The sequence below is a fragment of the Papio anubis genome, chromosome 11 (assembly GCF_008728515.1).
Source record: "Papio anubis isolate 15944 chromosome 11, Panubis1.0, whole genome shotgun sequence".
Classification (NCBI taxonomy): Eukaryota; Metazoa; Chordata; class Mammalia; order Primates; family Cercopithecidae; genus Papio; species Papio anubis.
The window spans coordinates 92,050,464-92,065,624 of NC_044986.1; the positions used below are offsets into that span (position 1 = coordinate 92,050,464).

General features: G+C 36.7%; 1 protein-coding gene across 32 annotated transcripts in view; it reads left to right on the top strand.

Annotated features, from left to right (window-relative positions):
* PARD3 (par-3 family cell polarity regulator) overlaps positions 1–15,161 on the top strand; it is a 711,028-nt gene that overhangs the window by 422,903 nt on the left and 272,964 nt on the right. For 31 of the 32 annotated variants that reach the window (XM_003903538.4, XM_021943977.2, XM_003903542.4 and 28 more), the window contains 3 exons: positions 588–679; positions 3,051–3,134; positions 14,266–14,391. In XM_003903538.4, the coding sequence (XP_003903587.2) occupies positions 588–679; positions 3,051–3,134; positions 14,266–14,391 (302 nt within the window). The remainder of the gene's footprint in view (positions 1–587; positions 680–3,050; positions 3,135–14,265; positions 14,392–15,161) is intronic. The other variant, XM_021943969.2, reaches the window with a different exon arrangement.

Here is a 15,161-nt window from a genome sequence, read left to right on the forward strand (position 1 = left end):
CTTCGGATAATTTTATGTGAAATTGTATGGGATGAAGGCTGTAAAGTCTGGAACTATGCCACTGCATGCTCCTTTTGACGAGCTATGTTAGTAGGAATCAAGAACTGAGAAATATGACTTTGAAGCTTTTGGTAATGGTTATGGTTTGTAATTGTTTTAACCGTTTTGAGTAGGAAGCTGTTTTCAAACATGCATTTCCAATGTCATGTATATTTGTTTATCAATGTATTGTAACAATGGAGTAATATATAATAACTTCCTAAAATATACATGAAAAGCAGTGAAAAATGACCAGATAATAAAATTAGCATAAAGATAAGTTTTTTTCTTTGTATGTTTGTTTTCTTTCCTTATCCCAGTAGTATATCTTATTCACTTTCTGGGATACACTATCTCATGAGACTCTTGTTTTCAGTTTTAGCTCTTTACAACACATACTCATCCTGTCATTAAAGGTCATCCTTCTTCGAGGAAACAGTTACCATAATCATTCTGCCTATTAGATTCCCGTTTTATCCAGTTTCCTTTCACATTACAGCAAGAAACCTAACACAGATTGTACTGTTCTTTGTATTGGCTGCCTCTAGGATGAGGATGGGACAGAAGAGGATAACAGTCGTGTTGAACCTGTTGGACATGCTGACACGGGTTTGGAGAATATACCCAACTTTTCTCTGGAGTAAGTTACTGATGGTTTCAACTAAATTTGCAATGTACATGTAGTGTCATTAATTGCAGCAAGTATTCTGAAAGCATATGGCATGAGGAATGTTTGTGCTTAGTTAAAAACATGCCGTGCATTGATTTGTTTTTATAAAGAACATCTTTTATCTCTTGAGTTAATTATGTAGTGTAAGCAGTATAGCATGGAAGTTCATGTCTACCTGTCCTGAGTTTCATGCCCTGGCAAATACTATTAAATTATAATATAAAATAGTATTTGATTGAAGATGTTTGTCATGTTAACAACACTGTAAACACCATAACTCTTTTCAGATTGCTTTCTGTGTCAATATTTTGATCATGTGTTTGTTCTTCACTTTGCTAAATTAAAAAAATTTGCAGACATACTTGAAAAACTAGTTAGATCATGTTAGCATTAATTGTTATAGTGTATGTGTATATATATGTATTTATTGTAGTTTGAAGAAATAGAATCTCTCTAGATATTTAATGAAAAATTGGAGGTCCTAGATTAGGGACCTTGAAAACAATTTTGAATATAAAAGGACAACGAAAAATCTCCTATTTGTTCCACAATGTTCTGATTATTTTACGTATTGACATATGTAAATGGTAGGCATTCTTAGGACTTCTTTCCTTGGTAGCTTAGAGCAGGGAGGACAGTCATTTTGGATTTTTTTCTTTGACTTTGGGTAAAAGTTGGGGATATAGACATTGACATTTATGTACTTAATTCTGTCTTCTCTTGGTCTTCCAAGAGAAGTGAGATTAAGCAGGCACTAGAATCAGATGCTGTTTGAATGTATGGCAGTCAGCAAACTGAGGATTTACATTTAGTAAAGTACTTGCCATGCCATAGTTCTCTTTAGAATGTGGGATAAAATCAGTTTATTGAAGTTATACTATTCTTAGCTTACAAACCAATGATTAGATAGGTGTTCAAATGGGATAATCAGTATCCAAAATAGAATTTTATGAAATTTGGTAAAAAAAATAAAAGTAATAAAAAATCCATTTAACCATTTGGCAGTATGGAAGAATTTTTTTGTTGTCTTAATTAGTACATGTGATTAAATCTGTGCACATGTTTTTAATTTTGATTTGATATTCCTGTCTTTATGTGGGACATTCATAGTATATAGGATAACCTCAGGTTTTTATATTAGAAACATAATTGAAAAATTGGCATTTTCCATCACATAAAATCTATATTGTGATCTTTGTGAAATTCATTGATAATAATTGATTGTTTTCCAGCTGGCTTGAAATAGATATTTAATTGAAGTACTATTTCCAAATATTGGTTGTTAGGTAAATACTGCTTAGACCTCTGATGTAATATGTATATACGAAAAAATCTACAAAGAAAGCAGAATCTCGTTTAAATAGTTTAGAAAATTACATTGTCTCTACCAATTTTCATTAAACTCAGGCTTTATTGTATTAATAGTAAAGATTCATGGAAGAGACTTGACAAATCCATATGGTATGTAAGGTTATGTTCCTTCCACAGAATAGTTTTGTAATAGAAGTAACTTCATGTTATGTCATATCATATAAATAGCTTCATAACTGTAGTCCCAGCTACTCAGAATACTGAGGTGAGAAGGTTGCTTGAGCCCAAGAGTTCTAGGCCAGCCTGAGCAACATAGCAAGACTCCCTTTCTAAAAAGAAAATTGATGATGAGCCATTTTATGAAAATTATTTGATTTGTAGTAGATGCCTATTGGCTTTGAGAAAGGTTTTATAAGCTGCACTTGCAGCTGTCTTATAGCAGTTTAGGAAATAGTGACTTTGACTTGTCATGAAGTAGTGAGTAGTAAGGACAATGGTGATCTCCCTTGGACTGTCACTTACAGTAGTGAAAACTTGGATCTCATTGGATTATTGGAAGGATTAATGATGTGACATATAAAAGAGCACTTTGTAAATTAGAAAGTGTTCTGTAGCTGCAACATCTTTATTCACTTAATCTTTAGAGTCCTTGACATAGGTGTTGGGATGGAAGAATTTCAGTGTAAGTCTAAAGATTTGACTTGAAACACATAAACTTGTATTACACAGAAGAATAGGGTCGATCCAAGAGAAATGTTCTGTGTCATTTTAATGTAGTTACCTCTGATGATTGCTCTCCCTCCATGCCATCAGACTAGTGTTCAGGTATGTAGTGTTTAATGTTGCCTTCATCACCATGCTTATATTCCAGAATATGTATATATATGCCTGTGCGCTTGGTGGGATTTTTGTTCTGTTCTCTTTCGTTGTTTATTGTGTGTCTGTGTTGTTGCAGTTTTTCGTTTTGCTTTTTGGTTTTGGTTTGTTTACAGTACACGTTCATGCTCCCTCATTCATCATTGTCTCACAGTGATATGGTAAAGCTCGTAGAAGTCCCCAACGATGGAGGGCCTCTGGGAATCCATGTAGTGCCTTTCAGTGCTCGAGGCGGCAGGTAACGTATCTTGGAGGTTTTTAATTGAATCATAATGTAGAGTGTTTTATCTTCATTTATGCTTAGATGGAGAGTGGTGTTGACTTAGCATATGCTTGATAGGAAACATTCTCATTTGGAAGCAACTGCTCCTTCATTCCTATATATATGTCATAATCACAGAAAGCACTTAGCCCGATGAAGAGAGGTTTTGCAGGAACATGAAGAAATGGCATTTGAATTATCCTAATAAATTTATTGTTCATCACACTCAAGCAAACATTTTACCTTGCTGTAAATTGATGATGGACTCTTTCAAGTCAGAACTCCAGATGGATTTGCAATGTTAAGGAGAGCATAAAAGCAGTTTTTTTGGGAAAGCTTAATGCAATAAAAATTATCTGGGTGACTTAAATTTGATTTAAGCTTTAAATTTGTGTTTATTTAGTTCTTCATTTTTATCAGTTTTTTATTGTTAAAAACCTTTAATATGAAATTTTAAAAAATCAGGCAAGCCATAGATTTCTGAGCATTCAGAGTCTAAAAATGTTGTACTGTTTGCTAATCTCAACTTCATTACTTTACAGAACATGCATCCTTAAAAACTTCAAATGTTATATCCGTTTCCTTGATTCTGTTCCTTTTTGTGTGTGATAGAACTGTTGTGATATTTTTGGTTTTAATGTATTCAGATAGTATGAGTTGATTTTCCAACAAAGGCTTGGCAGACCTCTGTCATAGACAAGTGAGGTGCACCGCATCCCTCCCCATGAGTCTGAACTTGTGCATGTTTAACTTGTTTAATTTAATTGCGTCTTCTCTTACTTACTCTCTAATGATTACCTGGGAAAATATATTTGTGAACTGTTTTGGCTTTTTAATTTTTAACTTATTTCTTGTATTGTTATCACCTTTTTTTTTTCTTTTTATTTTAACTTTCTTTACATGGTGAGAAAAAGTGGGGAAGGTGGAGGGTAGACTTACAGCAGTGACTGAGACCGTAGAACTTAGTTTAAACTGTTGTCAAGTAATTACAGGCATCTAGGGTGTTGTAAAAGATAGATGTGTGGGATTAAACCATGCATTTTATTTTTAAAAATGAGTATTTGAGCAATGGTGGTACCTTCTTGTTACATGTAAGTAACTGTGGTGAGTTCAGATTTCATCTCTCATGGTTCATCCAGTATTCTAAAACTGAAACTTGACTTAGAACTCTGCTGGAATATGAATGAGGCTTGAATGGTAGTGTTACATAACAAGGTATAAAATTCACCTTGAATTTTCGAGTGGTGTTATATTCATAGTTGTAGCTGCTTTTACTTTTTAAATTCTCTTTAAAATTCTTTTTTTTTTTAAACTTTGGAGAAGCATTAACGTTTCTTCAAATAACTTATAGTTAAACAATATTATTTTCAACATGGACTTGCCTTTATTTCGTGTAAGAAATCGAGTTCTAAATTACCTCAAAAGTTAAATTTTGTTTTCATGTCTTTCCTGAGTAGGAAAAAAAAGATAAGGTAAAATGCATGGATTATAGCTTCCCATATGCATATGCTTTAAAATGCCTGTGAAACTTAACTCATCACAAATGAGATTTAATTGTGTTTGTACCAGCTTTGAGCCAGCATTGCAATTACATGTTATTATATTTTCTGTCATTTATTGCGTATTTTCTACCTCACCGTGAAAGGATATCAGGGTAAAGTGAACAGATGAAAAGCCTAAAGCAAAAGGAGAGTAAGATGGAAAAATAAACTTACTATCTAGATTAAGGCAAAGGAAGGCATTTCACAAAATCCACCACAGTTTCTGGTTACCATGGCATTTAATTTTGATACACCAAACAGATTCAAGAAAACAAGTATGTCTTTGCAGAACTAGAAGTTCTTTTATAGCTGAGTCATTTTTAAGCCCTGTTAGTTTGGCACTTAATGAAGAAAGTCGTGCACAGAGATTTTCAAAGAGACAGAGAGATTTAAGAAAAACAGATTGGTTATAATCTCTTTTTAGGCATCACCAATTTTCATATGGAAACAGAACAGAAATAGTTTGTGATTCTCCAACACCTGTGTTACATAGTTAAGCTTCCTTGTGGAAATGATAGTCATGGTTCCTCACAGTTGGATTAACAATGGGAGAGAAAAAGTAGGTGGTCTGCTCAGATTGACAGATACAAATCTACGAGAGCCCAGAGATACCCACCTTCCTCATTCTCAGAAATGCTCAGAAATGGATTCCTGTTATTTCATAAGAAACCTTTCCAAGCATTTCTCTTGTGACAATCCCTGTGTTAGGTGCTAGGAAACGAAGATGAATGGAATATGTTCTTCCTCCAGAGATTTGCAGCCTAGATGGAGTCATAGCCAAGAAATCACACAATTATAATTATGTGATAAATGTTGATATAGTTCTATAATAGGTGCTCTGTGAACTGATGGGGGAAGAATGGTCTGAATTAGGTAACTGAAAGTGGCTTGTTGTGGAAGATAATTTTAAATGTGATGATAGCTTGTAAAGGTAGCTGTGTCAACTCCGTGGTGGCTTGTGGAAGAGTAAATTAAGCAATGTAGTATAGCAGAAAGGAAGAAATTAAGTGAAATTAAGAAATTTCAGATATATCTAGTAGGAATACAATAATATGTATTCATGATATGTAAGTAGAAATTTCCAAGATAACTTCTCTTATACAAAATTCCAGTCATTCTTGGGCGGTCTCAATTTTGGAGGATAACTAATTGAATAACACTTACTGAATACTTACTTTTATAAAAGTGACAAATACATGTCACTATTGCTTTCTCATTTAGATTTTCAAATTCAAAGAGTCCAAGGAATAATGCAGAATCCCAATTGTATATTTTGAAGAGAAGGAACACAACCCAGACCACCTCAAATATCAAATGTCATTAAGGAAAATAGTAATGTAAGCTTGTGAAGTTAATGTTAGCGAGATTTTTACAGCCATTTAGATCTTATTATGTCCTGATGTCTGATGAAATTTTTGTTGTTGTTCGATTTTTTTGTTTGTTTTTTGTTTTTTTGAGGTGGAGTCTCACTCTGTCGCATAGGTTGGAGATCCTGGCTCACTGCAACCTCTGCTTCCTGGGTTCAAGCAATTCTCTTGCATCAGCCTTCCTAGAAGGTGGGACTAGAGGTGTGTGCTACCATGCCTGGCTAGTTTTTGAATTTTTAGCAGAGACTGGATTTCACCACATTGGCCAGGTTGGTCTGGAACACTTGATCTCAAGTGATCTGCCCGCCTCAGCCTCCCAAAGTGCTGGGATTACAGGCGTGAGCCACCATGCCTGGCTCAAGTTTTTTAAAATAAGAATCTTGCACTGCCTACTTTCAAAACTATTTTCTAGACTAGGTTGAATGTTGTTTTTCAGTCAGGGGCATTAATGACAATTAGCTCATCCCCCAACCCCTGCCTTAGTTGACTACCTGCTGATATTTAGAAATGGAGACAAATAGGTAGAGAGACAATATTATCTTCCCCTTGATGATGTTTCTCTTGAGTTATTTTCTTGTATGTTATTCAAAAATAAAATTAACTGATCTTTATCTAGAACTATTCATTCACAGTGTCATTACTTCGGTGATTCCTTTTTTTAAATTATTTTCTTAGTAGACAAACATTTACCTGAAATGTTTCATTACTTTGGAATCAATTTTATTTCACCCATATCATTTCATTTCCTCTTGATTTAAATGGGAAACATCGACTGGGCGCGGTGGCTCATGCCTGTAATCCCAACACTTTGGGAGGTCTAGGTGGGTGGAGCACTTCACGTCAAGAGTTCAAGAACAACCTGGTCAATATGATGAAACCCTGTCTCTACGAAAAATACAAAAGTTAGCCGGGCATTGTGGCAGGTGCCTGTAATCCCAGCTACATGGGAGGCTGAGGCACGAGAATCACTTGAACCCAGGAGATTGAGGTTGCAGTGAGCTGAGGTAATGCCACGGCACTCCAGCCTAGGTGACAAAGTGAGACTCTGTCTCAAAAACAAATAGGAAACATAATCTCTTTATTTAAACCACAAATGCCACTATTTTCAGGCAGGTTATGCCAAATAATTGTGATTACCTTTGGCAGAAGAACCTTGCTTTTTTTTTTTTTTTTTAGTATTTCTAGAACCTGGTTGTAAGTATTGGTCTACAGGACCATAGGTGTTGCTTAGTAAAGCGTAATCAGTGCAGGAGCAAATGAACCCTTGACTATCCATATTAGATATGGTGTTACTATATTAACAAATAAACGGTAATGATACTTCCTGGCCTGGATGGTGGTTAAGAAGTATTTCTGACACTTTCTCATGAAATATAAATTTGATTATGATATAATGTTAAGTATATAAAAAGCAACATATAAAATTGTATGCTAAAATAGGGACTGGACCTGTGAAATGATAAGATTTTGTGTTTGAGGCTGGACATGATGGCTCATGCATGTAATCCCAGTACTTTTGGAAGCTGAAGTGGAAGGATCACTTGAAGCCAGGAGTTCAAGTCCAGTCTTGGCAACATGGCAAAACTTTGTCTTCACAAAGAATACAAAAGTTAGCCGAGTGTGGTGGCACACACCAATGGTCTCAGCAATTGGGAGGCTTAGGTGTAGGTGGGAGAGTCACTTGAATCTGGGAGTTTGAGGCTGCAGTGAGCCATGATCATGCCTCTGTACTCCATATTGCATGGCAAAGTGAGAGCCTGTCTTAAACAAACAAAAATAAAATAAGGCCGGGCATGATGGCTAATGCCTGTAATCCCAGACCTTTGGGAGGCCAAGGTGGGCGGATCACCTGAGGTCAGGATTGCAAGACCAGCCGGCCAACGTGGTAAAACCACCCTATGTATACTAAAAATACAAACACTAGCCAGATGTGGTGATGGGTGCCTGTAGTCCCACCTACTCTAGAGGCTGAGGGATGGGCCAGGTGTGGTGGTTCACAACTGTAATCCCAGCACTTCGGGAGGCTGAGGCGGGTGGATCACGAAGTCAAGAGATCGAGTCCATCCTGGCCAACATGGTGAAGCCCCGTCTCTACTAAAAATACAAAAATTAGCTGGGCGTGGTGATGCGCACCTATAATCCCAGCCACTCAGAAGGCTGAGGCAGGAGAATCGCTTGAACCCAGGAGGCGGAGGTTGCAGTGAGCCGAGATCGCGCCACTGCATTCTTGCCTGGGTGACAGAGTGAGACTCTGTCTAAAAAAAAAAAAAAATTACTAGTGTTCTTACTTGGGCTTCATAGTCTAACTTAAATACTCTAAATCTTTTCCCCTATGGAAAATAATTGTGGCTAAAACATTTTAAATTAATTAATGAAGTAGAAACTGGGTCTTGCTTTGTTGCCTAGGCTGGTTTGAAACACCTGGCCTCAAGTGATCCTGCTACCCTGGCTTCCCACAGTACTGGGATTACAGGTGTGAGTGACTGCACCCGGCCTAAAGTTTTCTTCTCTGCATCTTTTTTTTCCTTTTGAGACAGGGTCTCACTCTGTTGCTGGAGAGTGGTGACTCACTGCAGCCTTAACCTGCCGGGCTTAGGTGAATTTTCCACCTCAGCCTCCCAGGCAGTTGGGACTACAGGCAAGTGCCTCCATGCCCAGCTAATTTTTTATATTTTTTTGTAGACATGGGGTTTCCCTGTGTTGCCCAGTCTGGTCTCAAACTCTTCGGCTCAAGTGATCTGCCAGCTTTGTCCTCCCAAAGTGCATGGATTATGGGCATAAGCCACTTTGCCTGGCCCGGATCTTTTCTATAGTGGACATTTCTCACTTATTTACATCTACCTTTATTCTTAAGTTTGTGGCACTTAAATTTGTTTCACATTACTTTTCCTTGTGAAAATAGTAATTGTATGTTGGTGTTTATATAAACTTCTATTTATTTATTTATTTTAGATCTAGTATCTATCAGTTAGCATTTTTGGTACCTTTGATACCTTAGATCAAAAGTTGGCAGACTTTCTGTAAAGGGTCAGATAATCAGTATTTTAGCATCATGGCCCTGAAAATCTGCCGTTGTAGCATGAAATCAACCATTGACAAGATATAAGCAAAGCTTCATTTACAAAAACAGATTGCTGGCTGAATGGACTCATAGGCTGCAGTTGTCAGCCCTTGCCCTAGGGAACCAAACAAATAAAAATGGCTGCCATGATGGTTTTACATTCTAGTATTTTTCATTTCTAAAACTCCTTCACCTCTGTTTTCTATTCATATCTTTGGGGGACAAGAGTGTACAGGATTTTCATTTCTTTTTGAGTTGAAATAAAAGTGACCCTGTTGAAAAATATGTATTTCATAAGTATTTGCATTCTATTTAAACCTGAATATAGATTAATTAGAAGGTGATTAAAATCATCTATATGCAGATTGTATTTTGTAATTAATCTACATCCAGGAAATCACTGAAATATAAAAGTTTGTTTTTTACATCCTGCATTCATGTCTTGAGTAATTTCTCCCTCAAATATAAACTGATATTTCTCTGTTTATAAGACTAGTAGGCAAACATCTTTGGGTGGTCTTGAAGTATATCGTACTCATCCATTTAATTCAGCAGAATCTGAGCTTCACTGTCCCCTCAACTAAGATTTACAGGATTATAATTACATTGTTTGTTATACCCTTTTGTTCATCTAAGATATACTTTATCATTTTTTGCTCTATTATGTATTGAAAACACAAAATTTCCCCTAGATTTGAAGTTGGGAATTTTGTATTACCTCTCTGTGTCAGTCAGTGACTGACTTGACCTTATGTTGTCCTCGTTTTATTGGCAGGGGGATTGTCAGGACTGGATAAGGATACCTCGCTCAGTATTTTTTACGTAGTGTGGCCTTGGGCAAGTTAGCCTCACTTAGCCCTACTCCTTACCTATGAAGGATAGGAATCACGACTTTTGTATGGTTTACATAAGAAAATATATGTAAATCATTTAGCAAGGTCCTTGGCAGTGGCAGCTAATAAGAATGATCAAATCTGGCCGGGCGCGGTGGCTCAAGCCTGTAATCCCAGCACTTTGGGAGGCTGAGACGGGCGGATCACGAGGTCAGGAGATGGAGACCATCCTGGCTAACACGGTGAAACCCTGTCTCTACTAAAAAAAATACAAAAAACTAGCCGGGCGAGGTTGCGGGCGCCTGTAGTCCCAGCTACTCGGGAGGCTAAGGCAGGAGAATGGTGTAAACCCGGGAGGCGGAGCTTGCAGTGAGCTGAGATCCGGCCACTGCACTCCAGCCTGGGCGACAGAGCGAGACTCCATCTCAAAAAAAAAAAAAAAAAAGAATGATCAAATCATTAGAAGAGATTTTAAACTCAGTTTATCTTTTGTTATGTGCCTTGAAATTCCCTCCAGTGGTGTTTGGTATTCTGGTTGTCTAGGTAGGTAGTGATTAGTCTACCCAATCAGAGAAAGTGATCATTTTCTTATATCATGAATCTGGGAGAAAATTTACTATTATATCATAAAATTGAGAATCCCAATACACATTTGTTTAGTTAATTGGGTACATATGCTAATGAAGAATTACAGTCAATTTGAACTTCATGGGACTAGCTGAGAATAAATATGCTCTTGAACTTTGAGTCAATTTTAATTTAATTACTTTTGAAAAAAACGCAATTTAACTTTATTTGCTGAATCAATAGTATTTTGTCTGAAAGTTTTCAATTGTGCATTCTCAGCTGCAGACTCGTTTGTTATAATGAAGAACTATAACATATGCATTGGTTTTAGAAAAGTTGCAGTTTACACTTACATGAATCATGTTCTTTAAACATAGCAATATGACATCTGTGATTTCTGCTCTAATCTAAAGGAATTCTCTGTGTTTATTTACCTTTTTGGCCTGATTTATCTCGTTCGTTGAAGTTTTTCTAAAAAAAATTAAGATTTAAAGTTTTAACTTGGCATTCCTTTAAACTTTCCCCTTTTGACTTTCATGCTTTCAGTGGTAGTACTTTCTGTGCTCATGTAGGTAGTTGCTGGCCCCCCATGGGCTGTATTCAGGGAGCTGAGCTGTTCTTGTTGATGAGACCCTACTCTGCCCACTTATATTCTGCCTTCCCTACCGTTGTGATGTTTATACTGTGTCAGCCTTTATTAAGATGAATTATAATCATTTCCATACAGCTGGGTGGCAGTTGTGGTAGTTTACATTATCAACGCAAAACTCAGACTTACTCAGCCAATTTGGATGTCAATAAAACATTTGTTACTTATTTTCAGTTTTATCATTGGTTGTAATTTATAGTTAGAATTGAAAATGTTAACATGTGTGACTGCGTTTGTTTTAATTAAGTGTATAATTAGGCTAATGAACCTTGTAAAAATGTAGTGCTGCAATCCTCCTTAATATAATCTAAGTAGTTAAATTTCTAATTGTGCTCCAAAATCATGTACAAAGATGCAGCATTTCAATGGCTCGCTTTGTGCTACTGTACCCTTGCTTGTCTTTTTTTTTTAAAGAAACAGTTCAAAAACGAAGTCTTGAAAGAAATATGTGTGTAACATACTTTTGTATTAGGAAAATTATTCAGAAGTGAAATTTGTATGCAGCGGATGTAGTGTTTTCTTCTTTTCAAATTTTGAAGAAAATATAGGAAACTAGAAGAGGAATAGATTTGGGGCTGTTTCAGATCCATCAGGAAAAGTCCATTTGCTTTAAAAGCATAGAGCCAAGTAGGGTTTACCTTAGATTCATAAGGAAGGTAGAGGAGGTTCTGTTTCACATAACCCTAAACCCTGTAGTCATTTCTTCTTAAATCTGCGCTACCCCACTAATAAATGCCCAAGTCTTTTTTCTTACATCTTTTCTCCTAGCATAACCAATCTGGGGTTGTTCTGCTCCCAGAACAACTCCCCAAACAGAGCTTACTCCAATTCCTCCTTTCCTGACACCTACCTTTTTTATTTTTTGCAAAGTGGTTTCTTAGGATGGAACATATTTGCCCCAATAAGGAATTCTGGCATTAGCTACCAAGAAGGAACACTCTTCTCTCTGCCAGCACACTGACATGCCAAAATGTTTAGAACTTCATTTGCTTTGATTCTTTTCTCTAATAAAACTGTGGAAGCAGCCATACCATAGGCAGTTGGTTTTTTATTACTTTAGAACAAATTCTGATTTCTAGTTGAGTTTACAAAATATATCCCTAAAATTTGTTTTTAATTATATTGTTTGATATAGCTTTAAGTTGAAAATGGGGACTATGGAAATATATCTGCTTGCGAGCACACATTTTTCAGGAAAGTGTCTCCTCTTACTACTTTTGATTTCCTTTAGAGGTTCTTTTCATTTTCAGTGTAGCTGTTATCTGTTCAATTTTCTTGTGATTTTTTTTTTCTTTTGATAGTTCATTCCCATTCCTTTGTAATCATTTTCACCTAGTGGAGTAAATGAGATAATTTTGCAGATTGTACCACTTCCCTTTTAAATTAATCTGTTCTTTTTGAGAGAATGATTCTAATAGTGTGGTTAAGTACTTAGAAATCAGCAGGCTACTAACTTCACCTTAATTCAGTCTGTTCCCTTGCTTCCCTGATCTCTTGCTGTGTCTGTCGGGGTGAAGTTCTTTCTCTTCTGCAATCTTCTTCCTCTCTCTAACTCCCAGCCCCCCATCAGGTCTCTGGTACTGAGTAAAAGGAATCTGAGATTTTCATGACTTATAACAATGTTGGTTGCTAAAGCCTCAGTTAATAAATTTCCATTATATTTTCTCTACCTACGTGGTGTATTTATGATTTGTAGAATTTGTACTGTTTGTTAGGATTACTGATGCATTTGGCCATTGATGAGGACTTATTTAGAAAGACAACCATTCAAGAAATGAAGCATGATATGCTTTTTTACTTTGGATTACTAGTCTAGATGATTACCAGAAAAAAAACACATAGGTTTAAAACAGAAAAATTATGAGACAAATATAAATCTGTTCATCTACTTATCTGAAAAAAATTATTGATGTTACTTGTAGAATTAAAGAGCAGATTTCAGCTGGGCACAGTGGCTCAAGCCTGTAATCCCAATACTTTTGGGAGGTCAAGTCCAGGAGTTCGAGACCAGCCTGGTTTACATAGTAAGAACCCAATTCTACAAGACAAACAAACAAACAAACAAACTAGCCAGGGGTCATGGCATACACCTCTAATCCCAGCTACTCAGGAGGCTGAGGCAGGAGGACTGCTTGAGCCCAGGGGTTTGAGCTTGCAGGGAGCTGTGATTGAGCCCAGTATACCTCCAGCCTGGGTGACAGACCAAGATCCTGTCTCAAAAAAATTAAAGTGAAAGTATTTATAAGTTACACTATCTTAAGTTATCATAAATACATGTATCCAAGATACCTTTATAAATTTAAATAAATGATCAGTGCTAATTAACTGCTAATTTCCATTAAAGACAGTTTATATGTATTTTTTTTCTAAAAATTTTCTAAAAATTCAACCTGAGTGAGTACATATATGAAAGAGATGAATGGCGATTGGCATTATTTGAACCTCTCACTGCGATTTTTCTGTTTGGTCATTTGTTTTTCCAAATGGGAATATTGACAATAAATGACTAACTTTTAGGAGACCTAACAGGTTTTGAAATTCACAATACTAAGCACTATCAAATTCAAATGCAAAGCACGGAAACTCTTTTATTTCTGAAATCTTTCCTATTATCATTCTCAAACCTGCAGTGCAATGAGGTTAGCTTTTCCTCATTACCTTTACTTTCACAGAAAGATGGGGGTTGCAGTCGTTTTTTAAGCTAGCATACCAGCTGGCTTAAGACAGAAAATTGCCCAAGTCATTCAAAAATACATGCTTATCCATGCTCCACACTGCAATACCCACTCAACCATTAGGCAGGCTCTGTTTGGGGCATTTGTAAACAGAGAGAGTGTTATAGCTTGTTCTCGAAACATAATACTGACCAGCCAGAAAATGATTTTTCACATTTATGGAAGGGATGCGTTTTTACATATCATTTAAACTGTTGTGATTTTTGTCTGTTATTTAAAAATGTATGAATAGTGATTTTGATATGCTTCTTTGTAAGGAAGTCTTTGTAAATATAATATCAGCATTAAAGTGGTAGGGCAGTGTGCATGGTGGAGATATTACATGTGTAATCATTTGCATTCTTAATGTTCCAGAACCCTGGGGTTATTAGTAAAACGATTGGAGAAAGGTGGTAAAGCTGAACATGAAAATCTTTTTCATGAGAATGATTGCATTGTCAGGATTAATGATGGCGACCTTCGAAATAGAAGATTTGAACAGTAAGTGTGTGCTCGCTGCATTTCTCTTCTTACTTGCATTAGGCACGACAGAGTGCAGTCAGTTGAAATGCTTCAAACAACATATCTGTGATCTCAGTCTGTATACTAGACAGGAATATTTTCTGCCATTAGCTTTTAAAAATTTAATCATACTCAAAGTAATTAATACCATTAGACTATATTTCAAAATGTCCTCTGATGGATATAGCTCTTCTTAAGTAGCATAGCCCCCGTTTCAGCTTTACAGTTTTGCTGGTTCCTCCCCTTTTGGAAAATTGACAGTGTGCCCACTTCTATCATATTTTAATTCACCCATCCACCTTTGCTGCACACAATTTCTCTAGATACAAACAGGCAGATAAAGCTCGTTTGCACCTCAATATTGGGTTGTATTCAGATATACTTTATCTTGATTCAGGCCCTTAGTCAATGAAAAACATAAAAGTTGGCCAGTTCTTATAAAACAAGTCAGGAGGCCGGGTGCAGTGGCTCAAGCCTGTAATCCCAGCACTTTGGGAGGCCGAGACGGGCGGATCACGAGGTCAGGAGATCGAGACCATCCTGGCTAACACGGTGAAACCCCGTCTCTACTAAAAAAATACAAAAAAAAAAAAACTAGCCGGGCGAGGTGGCGGGCGCCTGTAGTCCCAGCTACTCGGGAGGCTGAGGCAGGAGAATGGCGTAAACCCGGGAGGCGAAGCTTGCAGTGAGCCGAGATCCGGCCACTGCACTCCAGCCTGGGCGACAGAGCAAGACCCTGTCTCAAAAAA